The sequence below is a fragment of the Globicephala melas genome, chromosome 11 (assembly GCF_963455315.2).
Source record: "Globicephala melas chromosome 11, mGloMel1.2, whole genome shotgun sequence".
Lineage (NCBI taxonomy): Eukaryota > Metazoa > Chordata > Mammalia > Artiodactyla > Delphinidae > Globicephala > Globicephala melas.
In genome coordinates, this window is record NC_083324.2 from 61803909 (window position 1) to 61819454 (window position 15546).

General features: G+C 37.0%; 1 protein-coding gene across 1 annotated transcript in view; it reads right to left on the reverse strand.

The window, feature by feature from the left end:
• TINAG (tubulointerstitial nephritis antigen) overlaps nucleotides 1-15546 on the reverse strand; it is a 94093-nt gene that overhangs the window by 64411 nt on the left and 14136 nt on the right. Inside the window, exon 4 of the mRNA XM_030840975.2 lies at nucleotides 14528-14642. Within this exon, the coding sequence (XP_030696835.1) occupies nucleotides 14528-14642 (115 nt within the window). The remainder of the gene's footprint in view (nucleotides 1-14527; nucleotides 14643-15546) is intronic.

Below are 15546 nucleotides of genomic sequence, written 5' to 3' on the forward strand. Positions count from 1 at the left end.
GGCACTTGATTTTACTCCTTTTCATTGATCTTTTTTAAAATTTTCCTGTTGGCAGGAATTTGGATATAGATGGACATGCAGCAGCTTCTTGAACCATTATATGACCTCTGGAAAATAGAACAAGGAGGAAGAAGCCTGGGTATCCAACACCAAGGAGTGCAATTCTACGATCCACCTCCAGTTTTGTTGGTAAGAAATCAATTTCTATTTAAGTCACTATCATTTTGGACTTTTGTCACTCTCTGATGAGCCCAATCAAAGCTAAAACAGCACGCAGAACTGACATTAAAGATGCTATGGCAGGAGAGAGGGGGAAGATGGTGGAAGAGTAAGACGTAGAGATCACCTTCCTCCCCACAAATACATCAGAAATACATCTACACGTGGAACAATTCCTACAGAACACCTACTGAACGCTGGCAGAAGACCTCAGACCTCCCAAAAGGTAAGAAACTCCCCACGTACCTGGGTAGGGCAAAAGAGAAAAGAATAAACAGAGACAAAAGAATAGGGATGGGACCTGCACCAGTGGGAGGGAGCCTTCAAGGAGGAAAGGTTTCCACACACTAGAAGCCCCTTCACGGGCGGGGACTGCGGATAGCAGAGGGGTGGAGCTTTGGAGCTGTGGAGGAGAGCACAGCCACAGGGGTACGGAGGGCAAAACAGAGAGATTGCCAGGCCTTTGAAGCTGCACGCTCGCCCTGCCTTCTGTACCCCTCCCTCCCCCGGCCTGAGTGAGCGTCTCCTTTAACCCCATCCTGTCTGAGAAGAACAGACGCCCTCTGGCGACCTACACGCAGACGCGGGGCCAAATCCAAAGCTGAACCCCGGGAGCTGTGCGAACAAAGAAGAGAAAGGGAAATCTCTCCCAGCAGCCTCAGAAGCAGCGGATTAAAGCTCCACAATCAACTTGATGTACCCTGCATCTGTGGAATACATGAATAGACAATGAATCACCCCAAATTGAGAAGGTGGACTTTAAGAGCAAGATTTATTATCTTTTCCCCTTTTCCTCTTTTTGTGAGTGTGTATGTGTATGCTTCTGGGTGAGATTTTGTCTGTATAGCTTTTCTTTCACCATTTGTCCTAGGGTTCTATCTGTCCGTTTTTTGTTTTGTTTTGTTTTGTTTTGTTTTGTCTTCTACTTTTTAAAAAAATTTCTTTCTGACTAATTATTTTTTCATTTTAATAACTTTATTTTATTTTACCTTACTTTATTTTCTTTTATCCTCTTTCTTTCTTTCTTTCTTTCTTTCTTTCTTTCTTTCTTTCTTTCTTTCTTTCTTTCTTTCTACTTTTTCTCCCTTTTATTCTGAGCCATGTGGATGAAAGGCTCTTGGTGCTGCAGCCAGGAGTCAGTGCTTTGCCTCTGAGGTGGGAGAGCCAACTTCACGACACTGGTCCACAAGAGACCTCCCAGCTCCACATAATATCAAATGGCAAAAATCACCCAGAGATCTCCGTCTCAACACCAACACCCAGCTTCACTCAACAACCAGCAAGCTACAGTGCTGGACACCCTATGCCAAACAACTAGCAAGACAGGAACACAACCCCACCCATTAGCAGAGAGGCTGCCTAAAATCATAATAAGTCCACAGACACCTCAAAGCACACCACCAGACATGGACCTGCCTACCAGAAAGACAAGATCCAGCCTCATCCACCAGAACACAGGCACTAGCCCCCTCCACAAGGAAGCCTACACAACCCACTGAACCAACTTTAGCCACTGGGGACAGACACCAAAAACAATGGGAACTACAAACCTGCAGCCTGCAAAAAGGAAACCCAAGACACAGTAAGATAAGCAAAATGAGAAGACAGAAAAACACACAGCAGATGAAGGAGCAAGATAAAAACCCACCAGACCTAACAAATGAAGAGGAAATAGGCAGTCTACCTGAAAAATAATTCAGAATAATGATAGTAAAGACGATCCAAAATCTTGGAAACAGAATAGAGAAAATGCGAGAAACCTTTAACAAGGACCTAGAAGAACTAAAGATGAAAGAAGCAATGATGAAAAACACAATAAATGAAATTAAAAATACTCTAGAAGAGATCAATAGCAGAATAACTGAGGCAGAAGAACGGATAAGTGACCTGGAAGATAGAATAGCGGAAATAACTACTGCAGAGAAGAATAAAGAAAAAAGAATGAAAAGAACTGAGGACAGTCTCAGAGACCTCTGGGACAATATTAAATGCACCAACATTCAAATTATAAGGGTTCCAGAAGAAGAAGAGAAAAAGAAAGGGACTGAGAAAATATTTGAAGAGATTATAGTTGAAAACTTCCCTAATATGGGAAACGAAATAGTTAATCAAGTCCAGGAAGCAGAGAGAGTCCCATACAAGATGAATCCAAGGAGAAACATGCCAAGACACATATTAATCAAACTGTCAAAAATTAAATTCAAAGAAAACATGTTAAAAGGAGCAAGGGGAAAACAACAAATAACAAACAAGGGAATCCCCATAAGGTTAACAGCTGACCTTTCAGCAGAAACTCTGCAAGCCAGAGGGACTGGCAGGACATATTTAAAGTGATTAAGGAGAAAAACCTACAAGCAAGTTTACTCTACCCAGCAAGGATCTCTTTCAGATTTGACGGAGAAATTAAAACCTTTACAGACAAGCAAAAGCTAAGCGAGTTCAGCACCACTAAACCACCTTTACAAAAAATGCTAAAGGATCTTCTCTAGGCAAGAAACACAAGAGAAGGAAAAGACCTACAATAACAAACACAAAACAATTAAGAAAATGGGAATAGGAACATACATATCAATAATTACCTTAAATGTAAATGGATTAAATGCTCCCACCAAAAGTCACAGATTGGCTGAATGGATACAAAAAAAAGACCCATATATACGCTGTCTACAAGAGACCCACTTCAGACCTAGAGACACATACAGACTGAAAGTGAAGGGATGGAAAAAGATATTCCATGCAAATGGAAACCAAAAGAAAGCTGGAGTAGCAATTCTCATATCAGACAAAATAGACTTTAAAATAAAGGCTATTAGAAGAGACAAAGAAGGACACCACATAATGATCAAGGGATCAATCCAAGAAGAATATATAACGATTGTAAATATTTATGCACCCAACATAGGAGCACCTCAATACATAAGGCAAATACTAACAGCCATAAAAGAGGAAATTGACAGTAACGCATTCATAGTAGGGGACTTTAACACCCCACTTTCACCCATGGACAGATCATCCAAAATGAAAATAAATAAGGAAACACAAGCTTTAAATGATACATTAAACAAGATGGACTTAATTGATATTTATAGGACATTCCATCCCAAAACAGCAGAATACACTTTATTCTCAAGTACTCATGGAGCATTCTCCAGGATAGATCATATCTTGGGTCACAAATCAAGCCTTGGTAAATTTAAGAAAATTGAAATTGTATCAAGTATCTTTTCTGATCACAATGCTATGAGACTAGATATCAATTACAGGAAAAGATCTGTAAAAAATACAAACACATGGAGGCTAAACCATACACTACTTAATAACAAAGTGATCACTGAAGAAATCAAAGAGTAAATCAAAAAATACTTAGAAACAAATGACAATGGAGACACGATGACCCAAACCCATGGGATGCAGCAAAAGCAGTTCTAAAAGGGAAGCTTATACCAATACAGTCCTACCTTACGAAACAGGAAACATCTCGAATAAACAACCTAACCTTGCACCTAAAGCAATTAGAGAAAGAAGAACAAAAAAAACCCCAAAGTTAGCAGAAGGAAATAAATCATAAAAATCAGCTCAGAAACAAATGAAAAAGAAATGAAGGAAATGATAGCAAAGATCAATAAAACTAAAAGCTGCCTTTGAGAAGATAAACAAAATTGATAAACCATTAGCTAGACTCATCAAGAAAAAAAGGGAGAAGACTCAAATCAATAGAATTATAAATGAAAACGGAGAAGTAACAACTGACACTGCAGAAATACAAAGGATCATGAGAGATTAATACAAGCAACTCTATGCCAATAAAATGGACAACCTGGAAGAAATGGACAAATTCTTAGAAATTCACAACCTGCCAAGACTGAATCAGGAAGAAATAGAAAATATGAACAGACCAATCACAAGCACCAAAATTGAAACTGTGATTAAAAATCTTCCAACAAACAAAAGTCCAGGCCCAGATGGCTTCACAGGCGAATTCTACCAAACATTTAGAGAAGAGCTAACACCTATCTTTCTCAAACTCTTCCAAAATATAGCAGAGGGAGGAATACACCCAAACTCATTCTACAAGGCCACCATCACTCTGATATCAAAACCAGACAAAGATGTCACAAAGAAAGAAAACTACAGGCCAATATCACTGATGAACATAGTTGCAAAAATCCTCAACAAAATACTAGCAAACAGAATTCAACAGCACATTAAAAGAATCATACACTATGATCAAGTGGGGTTTATCCCAGGAATGGAAGGATTCTTCAATATATGCAAATCAATCAATATGATACACCATATTAACTAATTGAAGGAGAAAAACCATATGGTCATCTCAATAGGTGCAAAGAAAGCTTTTGACAAAATTCAATGCCCATTTATGATAAAAAACCCTCCAGGAAGTAGGCATAGTGGGAACTTTCCTCAACATATTAAAGGCCATATATGACAAACCCACAGGCAACATCATCATCAATGGTGAAAAACTGAAAGCATTTCCACTAAGATCAGGAAGAAGATAAGGTTGCCCACTCTCACCATTCTTATTCAACATAATTTTGGAAGTTTTAGCGACAGCAATCAGAGGAGAAAAGAAAATAAATGAATCCAAATCGGAAAATAAGAAGTAAAGCTGTCACTATTTGCAGATGACATGATCCTATACATAGAGAATCCTAAAGATGCTACCAGAAAAGTACTAGAGCTAATCAATGAATTTGGTAAAGTAGCAGGATACAAAATTAATGCACAGAAATCTCTGGCATTCCTATACACGAATGATGAAAAATCTGAAAGTGAAATCAAGAAAACACTCCCATTTACCATTGCAACAAAAAGAATAAAATATCTAGGAATAAACCTACCTAAGGAGACAAAAGACCTGTATGCAGAAAATTATAAGACACTGATGAAAGAAATTAAAGGTGATACAAATAGATGGAGAGATATACCATGTTCTTGGATTGGAAGAATCAACATTGTGAAAATGACTCTACTACCCAAAGCAATCTACAGATTCAATGCAATCCCTATCAAACTATCACTGGCATTTTTCACAGAACTAGAACAAAAACTTTCACAATTTATATGGAAACACAAAAGACCCCGAATAGCCAAAGCAATCTTGAGAAGGAAAAAGTAGCTGGAAGAATAAGGCTTCCTGACTTCAGACTATACTGCAAAGCTACAGTAATCAAGACAGTATGGTACTGGTACAAAAACAGAAATATAGATCAATGGAACAGGATAGAAAGCCCAGAGATAAACCCACACACATATGGTCACCTTGTCTTTTATAAAGGAGGCAGGAATGTACAGTAGAGAAAGGACATCCTCTTCAATAAGTGGTGCTGGGAAAACTGGACAGGTACATGAAAAAATATGAGATTAGATCACTCCCTAACACCATACACAAAAATAAGCTCAAAATGGATTAAAGACCTAAATGTAAGGCCAGAAACTATCAAACTCTTAGAGAAAAACATAGGCAGAACACTCTATGACATAAATCACAGCAAGATCCTTTTTGACCCACCTCCTAGAGAAATGGAAATAAAAACAAAAATAAACAAATGGCACCTAATGAAACTACAAAGCTTTTGCACAGCAAAGGAAACCATAAACAAATCCAAAAGACAACCCTCAGAATGGGAAAAAATATTTTCAAATGAAGCAACTGACAAAGGATTAATCTCCAAAATTTACAAGCAGCTCATGCAGCTCAATAACAAAAAAACAAACAACCCAATCCAAAAATGGGCTGAAGACCTAAATAGACATTTCTCCAAAGAAGATATACAGACTGCCGACAAACACATGAACGAATGCTCAACATCATTAATCATTAGGGCAATGCATATCAAAACTGCAATGTGATATCATCTCACATCAGTCAGAATGGCATCATCATAAAATCTAGAAACCATAAATGCTGGAGAGGGTGTGGAGAAAAGGGAACACTCTTGCACTGCTGGTGGGATTGTGAATTGGTACAGCCACTATGGAGAACAGTAGGGAGATTCCTTAAAAAACTGCAAATAGAACTACCATATGACCCAGCAATCCCACTACTGGGAAAACCATAATTCAAAAAGAGTCATGTACCAAAATGTTCATTGCAGCTCTATTTACAATAGCCAGGAGATGAAAACAACCTAAGTGTCCATCATCGGATGAATGGATAAAGAAGATGTGGCACATATATACGATGGAATATTACTCAGCCATAAAAAGAAATGAAATTGAGCTATTTGTAATGAGGTGAATGGACCTAGATTCTGTCATACAGAGTGACGTAAGTCAGAAGGAGAGAGACAAATACCGTATGCTAACACATATATATAGAATTTAAAAAAAAATGTCATGAAGAGCCTAGGGGTAAGACAGGAATAAAGACACAGACCTACTAGAGAATGGACTTGAGGATATGGGGAGGGGGAAGGGTAAGCTGTGACAAAGTGAGAGAGTGTCATGGACATATATACACTACCAAACGTAAAATAGATAGCTAGTGGGAAGCAGCCACATAGCACAGGGAGATCAGCTCGGTGCTTTGTGACCACCTAGAGGGGTTGGATAGGGAGGGTGGGAGGGAGGGAGACACAAGAGGGAAGAGTATGGGAACATACATATATGTATAACTGATTCACTTTGTTATAAAGCAGAAACTAACACACCATTGTAAAGCAATTATATTCCAATAAAGATGTTAAAAAAGAAAAAAGAAATAATTCCCAAAAGAAAAAAAAAAAAAGATGCTATGGTAGGGCAATACCATATTTCATTGAACCCAGGACATCATCAAATGTAAGAAGCCTCCCAATTTTAGAGTTGTAAAAAAGTGAAGAAAATGTGCCTCTGGAGATTGATGAACTGATATTTCCTAAAACGACTTCATTAGAACACTAGTTCTGAGAAATTGTAATAGATAATTGCAAAAAGAGGAGCTGATTAATCAAACAGTTCTGAGAAACTGGTTTTAACAATTAAATAGATTTTTGTCCTCAATGCAGTAGTTTTTATAAACTACCTAAGTGCTGCTGAGAGTCTCTAAGAAATGAAAATAATGTTTGTGATTTTTAATGTGCATGACCCAATGCAAGGTATTTTACTTACTTTCCTTTGATTTCACATCAGTTTTATTGTGAAGAGGATCAGAGGACTAGTGTTTCATGGAATGCACTTTGGCAAGAACCACAGTATGGACTAGATAGACCCAAATTTGGGGAGTCCATGTAACCAAGCCAGACCATATGAGGCCTTCCAAAATAGACCCACACCCATGTTCTCTGCCTGCCTTTTGTCTGTAGAAAAACTTTAGTCAAAGAATAAATTTAATCAGAGAGGTGAGAAAATGCAGAAAGAAAGGGAAACAGTCAAGTAAGACAAAATAAGAATACTTTAACCATTAAACTAAGTCAAGGACCTTTAGTTCTTTCTCAAGGACTAGAGATAATATTCTGAGCCATGTCCTTTGAGCTGTTTTGCAGATACTGAAACCCTTACCAGGTGGAAGAAGTTAACTGTATGCTGCCCACAAGCACTTAGACTGCAGACCGGTTGGAGCTGGAAGGTTGATAATGCTGACTCCCAATTACCTCACCACCAACCAATGAGAAGAATGTCTACAAACTGACCACGCCCTGCTCCTTGAACACTGTGACTCCTCACTACACCCTCCAGGGCGGGACACACGGTTTTGAGGGCATTAGCCCTCTGTGGCCCCCTTTGCCTGGCAAAGCAATGAAGCTATTATTTTCTACTTCACCCAAAACTCTGTCTCTGCGTTTCTATTCGGCACTGGTGAACAGATATCAACACACAGGCTCCTTATATCAACACACCAAATCACCTCAGGAATCTACCTTTTAACAGCCCCAAATTTTTGTTCCCAGAGAAGGGAAAAAATGAATTTTCACATTTCTTTTTGAAGATATGTCCTGCAGTGATCAATTCAGCCCCATGGCATTGGTCAAGTCATGCTCAATTACGTCACAGTGCTATGCATCAGACCTTAGTAAAGAAAATAAACTGACAACTCGGGAACTGATTTGACAGATGAGACATTCATTCTGCCACAAGTTCAGCTGGATAAGGAGTGAGGCCAGTGCGTATTTCCTAAAGTTGGCTGAAGGGTTTGAGGTTCTATTTGGAGAAGGAGAGAAAGAAAGGAGAGAGCCTGGAGGAGATGTGAGGAAATGCTTCAATGCTATTTGAATTTTAAGACTCTTAGTTCAGAGACAAATCATTCTGTCCCTGGTTCTTTACCCACTGAGCAGAGGAGATTCTGAAATGAGCTGAGCGAAGTATGTACTTAAACAGAATCCACCATAACATCTGGCTGTGATGCTCTTTTGCAGCATCAGTGGCGCCTACTCTATGCTATACAATTATTATAAAAGCCTGACGCCATTTGCCTCATGTTCATATGGAGCTAAACATCAATTTTATTGAAAAGAATAGTCATTTTTGTTCAATAATATATTAAGAATATAACTATAGAACTGTGTTTTTCACTTTTCTAATTAGTGTTTTGGTTTCTACAAGATGCTTTACATGGGTGATACACATTATTGATATTAAGTAGATGTTTGTTCAGGTAGGTTAGTTAATTAAATTAAATTTTAATTAAATAATTAAATTAAAACTAATCAAATAAAAAATTTCAATAACCTATGAGAGGTAAAAACAAAAGCTGGTAGTAGTCACTCTGATTTTTTCCAAAGGTACCTTTCATCCCTCAGTACTTACTATCACTAAAATATATTTCAGAGAGGAAAAAACAAATTCTTCCTAGAGAAATAGATCCAGTCAATCAAATACCATGTCTTATCTAAATAATGATAAAGTATCCAGACGATGAAATAAATTTCCCTTTCTCGTCTCAATAATCAGTGGTTTTAAAAGTTATTACATAACACATAAAATACAATTTTACTTTAACTTCCAGAAAACAATAGAAAAAGATGTTATTTTTTCTTTGTTGGTAATGCCAACTTAGACACACTAAAATCTTCTGTATTGGGTGACTGGGAAAAGATGTACTAGTAAACTATGAGGCTGACAAAAAAAAATTTAGAACATTTTTACATACATCAATCGATACTGTATAATATAGTAAAGCTACAGGTTTTAAATGCTATACCAGCCTTCTTAATGTTTTAATAATTTCTAAATATTGATAGCTCCACCTAAGATGCGATATTTATCTGTGATAGCTTTGTTAACTTTATTGTTCTCCCTGGGAAATGAACAACAAAACTATTAAAAACATATTTTTTAACTAAGCCAAGTAGAAAAATGAACTCTGAATTTCCCTATCTCTGTTTGAAAATAGTATGTTTTATTCAAAATGTTTGCAGTATTTATAATATAATAGAACACAGGGAAGCCTCTTGAAGTTATCTCCCAAATTTAAATTCCTGGAAAAATAATCAGGTACAGAACGGTTGCTTCGATTAGATTTGATTTGACATGATTTGATTTGATTTGATTTAGGAGCATAGTAGAAGAACTTTCAGGTTATCAAAAATATATAATCTCTGTCAGGGCCAATAAACCCAGAGCTACACCTTTCTTTATGAAAGGAACTGCTCCAAATGATTAAGTTCTGGGTAATTTAGCTCTTACAAAATTTACCTGTTTCAGAAACTTGCTAGTTTCCCAAGCTTAATCCAAGGGAGAAAGAACCACTTTGTATATTATATAATAACATTTCATTAATGCTCTACTATACAGTCTGTGTGCTAAAACACTCCTTATTCATCATTTCATGGACTTCTTACAGCCCTGTGAACTGGGTACCACTGCTACCATCATTTCAGCCAGACTAAGAGCCAAGCACACAGGATGCAGAGCTCACGTCCATCTCGGTATGTGAAATGGGGCCACGTGACTAAACGCACTGCCTACATGTGCCTATTAACAGACTTCAACTGTGATGCTTCTGCTGGCTCCAAAGGACCTCAGCCCATGCCAATTTTGCATACAGTCATAATAATTGTTTTCTTTCTGAGACATTAAGTTCTGTTTTAGCCCTGAATATACTTCTGCTCTCTCCAGCACTTTTCTTTCAATATTTTAGCTTATGTTAGCAGCTCCTAAAGTGTGTTCTGTGGAATCTAAATCTTGGGAAGTATTAACGGTCATTATAAACAAAGAAGAAAAGGTTCTCTGATGTCATGAGTTTAGGAAACACTGGGTGGAAAAAAGGTCATTGGAGGAAGAGTTCTTAGTGTCCTCAATATACTAATGAATAGTGTGCCTCTTCGGAAGAAAGATACAATACACCATTTCACAAGTGTATTTGACCACAGATGGGACACCTTTATTCCAAATCTTGCAGGATTGGTGGTCCATGGCACAAATGTTGAGAAATATTGAAATAAGATTTTAACTGTGTAATCACCTGTTTTGTACCATAAGGAGACAAAAGGCTCAAGTGGCAGAATTTAAAGTTCCTGTAGGGAGCTACATCAGTCCCGTTGTGAATCTATGCAAGCAAATACACAGTCTCAATGGACTGACAGAGAATCGTCTAATCATCCTTAACATATTTAGTGTACAACAATTTGGAACAGAGCTGTCCAATCAAGGCATTGCTTTGAACAATCTCAAGAAAACGCTTTTAGGAAAAAGTTAGGCAAAGATTGATCAGCTGGCATTTTTGACCTGACACTAGACATAATTTTAAAGTGGGTGAAGCGAATCTTCATACAAAACAAAAAGCTGCATGGTCTAGGCAGGACCCTCTTGGCCTTCTTTCTTTCCCTTTTTCTCACTTCCTCTCATCCAGTCTGCTTGTACCCAGAGTAAACAGTAAGTTTTTGTTTCCTTTTGTCTGCCCTCACATAGGACTGCCATCCGGGAAAGGCTCCCAAAATCCTTAAGTTAGTTGTTTCTAACCTCCCATGATCAACATATTTCTATTCCTCATTATTATGAATCACACTCCACAAAAAATCATTTGAATTGAACTAATTCATCCAGATTAAACAGATTTTTTCATATTTATATAATCATGGAACTCTTTGTATAAGACCTGTTGATATTCTTCTAATGTACGTTCAGCAGACACATTATGTGACTAGTGACTGAAGTCAAGCAATGTAGCCAGGGAACCAGCTAGAGGAGAGCTTTCCCAGGAACTGGGAATGAATCATTGCTCATCTTTCCTACCCAAGATAAAGAATTTGGTGAATCTCTGTTCTCATCCAGGTAATGGGCTCAAGGAAAGGGAGATGTTTTAGGCTGGGGATGCAGTGAATTTTCTCAGAAAAATCATTCCCACTGTTGGCAACTGCCTACCCTAAGTGTATATATATATATACCATCCTATGTTAAAAATGGTATTTTAAAAAATTGAGGAAAAGTTGAGGGGGAGGGAGTTATCCAGAAGCATACCCACGCAAAAGAATTCATTTTCACTATTCAGAGGCAATTTGATGTATTGAGGGTATTTTCTATGTAGTCACCAGGCAAAGAATTAATCTATTTTTTAAGCTCTTCCTGTGGCTACCAGTTTAACTTAGTTCATATAGACCCCACATTCTTCATTGAAGTTCTTGTTGTATTTCTGATTTTCTGATATCTTCTGACCGGTATTAGGACAACTCCAACACTCAGAAACTTTTTTTTTTTTTTTTTTTTTTTTTGCCGTACGTGGGCCTCTCACTGTTGTGGCCTCTCCCGCTGCGGAGCACAGGCTCCGGACGCGCAGGCTCAGCGTCCATGGCTCACGGGCCCAGCCGCTCTGCGGCATGTGGGATCTTCCCGGACCGGGGCACGAACCCGCGTCCCCTGCATCGGCAGGCGGACTCTCAACCACTGCGCCACCAGGGAAACACTCAGAAACTTTTTGAAAGGACCTCAGCCCTCAAGCTACTGTGCCTTAGAAATGGGAAGCTATGTCCTCGTGTGTAACAGAAGTCTTACAGATCAGCCAAATTTCCCTTATTGCTTTCCTGGAATTACTTAGCTACTTTATTACATTAGTTCATAGCACTAGGTAATTTAAATTCTCCCAGAGTACTAATCATTAAGATTTTTCATTTAAATATCACCATAGTCACTTTTATGCAAACAAATCCCTAGGAGCCAATAAATGATTTAGAATTAGATTGCCTTTTTCTATGCTACAGTGAGTGGCAACCTGGGAAAGAAACATACCTCATTTTCTCTATAATATAAAATACTCTAAATTGCAAAAAAAAAAAAAAAGCTTCAAAAGGAAATGTTAGAAAGAATCAAGAAAAAATGTATATTGACACCCAAATGAGTATTTGGCTAACTGGGACCCCTCACTAAAAGCAAGAGAAAGAGTAATCCTTATAAAGAGGGTGAATTTATTATTTTCCTAAACACTTCTGTCTCTTTTTTTCTAGATAGATAAGGACAAAATTGAAAAAGTAAACAGCCAGAGAAAATAACTCTTTTCCAATTGATCTTATAAGTAAGTCAATAAAAGCTATGAATATGAGCCACACCTCTAAAGATGTTATGTCTTACTGATTGTGGAAAATATCCAAAAATATATCTAAGCTGATCATTTCATAAAGTTAGTTCTGGCTCCAAGATGAAAAGACTTTTTGCTGTTTTGAACCTGAACTGGCCAAAGCTAACTGATTAAACCGGAAGTCTAGGAACCATTTGGGGGCAGATCTTTTAAAGTCCTGACTCTGCCATTTAAGTAATTCTATGGTGGCTTTTCTCTCCTCTCCATCTCCGTGTGACTTGGCCTCTCTCTGTGTCAATGTTCTTGTCTTTAAAATGTGGAGAATTACAGTACCCACTACATCAAGCTGGAAATTAGATGAGATAATGTATGAAAGTGCTGATAAGAGTGATTGGCACACAACTACTCAGTACATGGCAGCTATTATGATCTTTTCTGATACTAGTTATAATTTAGCAGGTCCTGCTACTGGAATTTGAACTGGAATAATAAGTCAGGGGATTACATCTTTTGAAAGCAAAGCGCATTGAACATTTAATGAGGAACTTGTGGATTTACAACTCATCCAACAGCATAAATAACAGCCCTGCTTGCTCTGAGATGCTGAGAGCTTCCAGGCAGCCAGGACCTGACACCTTCATTGCAGAGGGAAGAGCCAGTTCTCCAGCAGCCAGGGAACCCCTCTCTGCCCTGGACATTTTTTTTAAATTTAATTTTTAGTTTATATTGGAGTATAGTTAATTTACAGTGCTGTGTTTGTTTCAGGTATACAGCAAAGTGATTCAGTTATCCATATACACATATTCATTCTTTGTCAGATTCTTTCCCATATAGGTTATTACAGAATACTGAGTATAGTTCCCTGTGCTATAGAGTAGGTCTTTGTTGATAATCTATTTTGTATATAGTAGTGTGCATATGTTAATCCCAAACTCCTAATTTATTCCTCCCTCCCACCCTTCCCCTTTGGTAACCAAAAGTTTGCTTTTGAAGTAAGTCAGACAGAGAAAGACAAATATCATATGATATCACTTATATGTAGAATCTAAAAAAAAAATGATACAAATGCCTTGGGCATTTGTAGCAGGCCTTGAATACAATCAAAATCTCAACTGAGAGACACCACAAATGGGATGGTAAAACTGCAGCTCTAAGTTAGACATCTGTGATAACTAGACAGGTGGAAGATTCTTTATGCAAGGTACATATTATCAGAAGATAACACCACTTGAAAATGAAAGGGAAAACCAATACAATAGTATTAGAAACATGAGGGTGTTACGAAACATGGCAATTTCATGAAGGAGTTTGCCAGCTCATCAGGGAAATTTGAAGGTGTTCTTTAAATGGAAAATGTGAGGATTTTTGAGGATAAACTTCTGCTAGTCATCATAGCATACCTGTCTGCAGTTACTGGCATGTATTTTATCTTCATTTCATAATGGAGTACCCAAGAGCTGTCAAAACTCTGTTTTGATGAATTCACAAAATAACTAAGTTTACTTAGAAAAAGAAAAATAAGGACAACTAATGACTTGCTTAAGCATTGGGTCACCGACAAGCCAATCATCAGAAACATGAATTTTTCTGCAATGATTAGCAATGTAAATGAACACAATCATTCCTGAAGAGAGGAAACTATATCTAATTAATATTAGTGAAATTTCAAAGTCCACATGAAAATTTGGGGGGATGTAACAACCATTTTGGGGAAAGGTTTTTTTTAATTTATATGACAAAATTATCTCGGAAAGCACTAAACTCACTATTTTAGTTATTTAAAATTGCTTTATATGCACATATGAACACACTTATACAAACACACACATACATGAGTCAAACAGAGAGGATACCTACTGCCACTTCATTCATACTCAGAAGCAAGGGGCTGGGTGGCAGGGTGCCAAGGCGATATGTGAAACCCTCCTCCAAAGTCATTCCCCAGAATTGGCTGTAGTTCTGGGCTGTCCATCTGCCTTACAAATGAAAGAGAAAAATAGGTACAGGTTACATGATGTCACTTTTATCATTACATGTTCATTTATATTTCTGAAATTATATAGAAGCAAATCTGACAAAATTGGAACTGTTACTGAAAGCTAGATATTCATTATATTAATGATGCATTATTGATTACTCTAATAGGGAAGCATATCACTCTTCTTAAAGTAGGTCTATATCAATTATTTTAGTGTCTCAAATGAGGAACCTAAGGCTGTATTAATATAGACTAAATTTAAGAATATTGAATCTCCACATACAGTAAAGGGATTTTAGTGATAATAAGGTCAATATATGCAGTTTCTTCTAAATGTCATTAAATGTATTTTAGAAAGAAGCTTGAATGTTCAGAAATGTACTTACAGGTTAAATTGGGAAATCTGTTTTATTTATAATTTAGATTTGAAAAGAAGCCGACCATGTAAAAACAAGTATCCATGAAAAATTGAGGATAAAATAGTTATACTTAAAAAGATTACAGCAACACTAATTAATTTTGTTGAAATATTTTATTGAAATATTGAAATATTCTATTATGTATTAAATGAGTTAATTTGTGGTAAATGCTCAATAATATTAGTCATTATTAATATAATATAAATTCAACTGATGTAAAATTAGATAACAAAAAAGTACTGTTTTTTAGAGACATATTTTGTGCCCTTACATAAAAAAGTAAGCTTTGTTTTCAAAACCTAATGTTGAGATTTTAAGACAACAATTCCTTAAGAGATGATAGGAGATGAAAAATGAGAAAGATGAAAGTAATTTAATCATTGTTTGTTTGAATTAGTTACAACTTAAGGACAATATATTTTCAGTACTTAAGGCAAATCTAAACTCTATCATGTTGTGTTTATCACCAAAATTGTTTA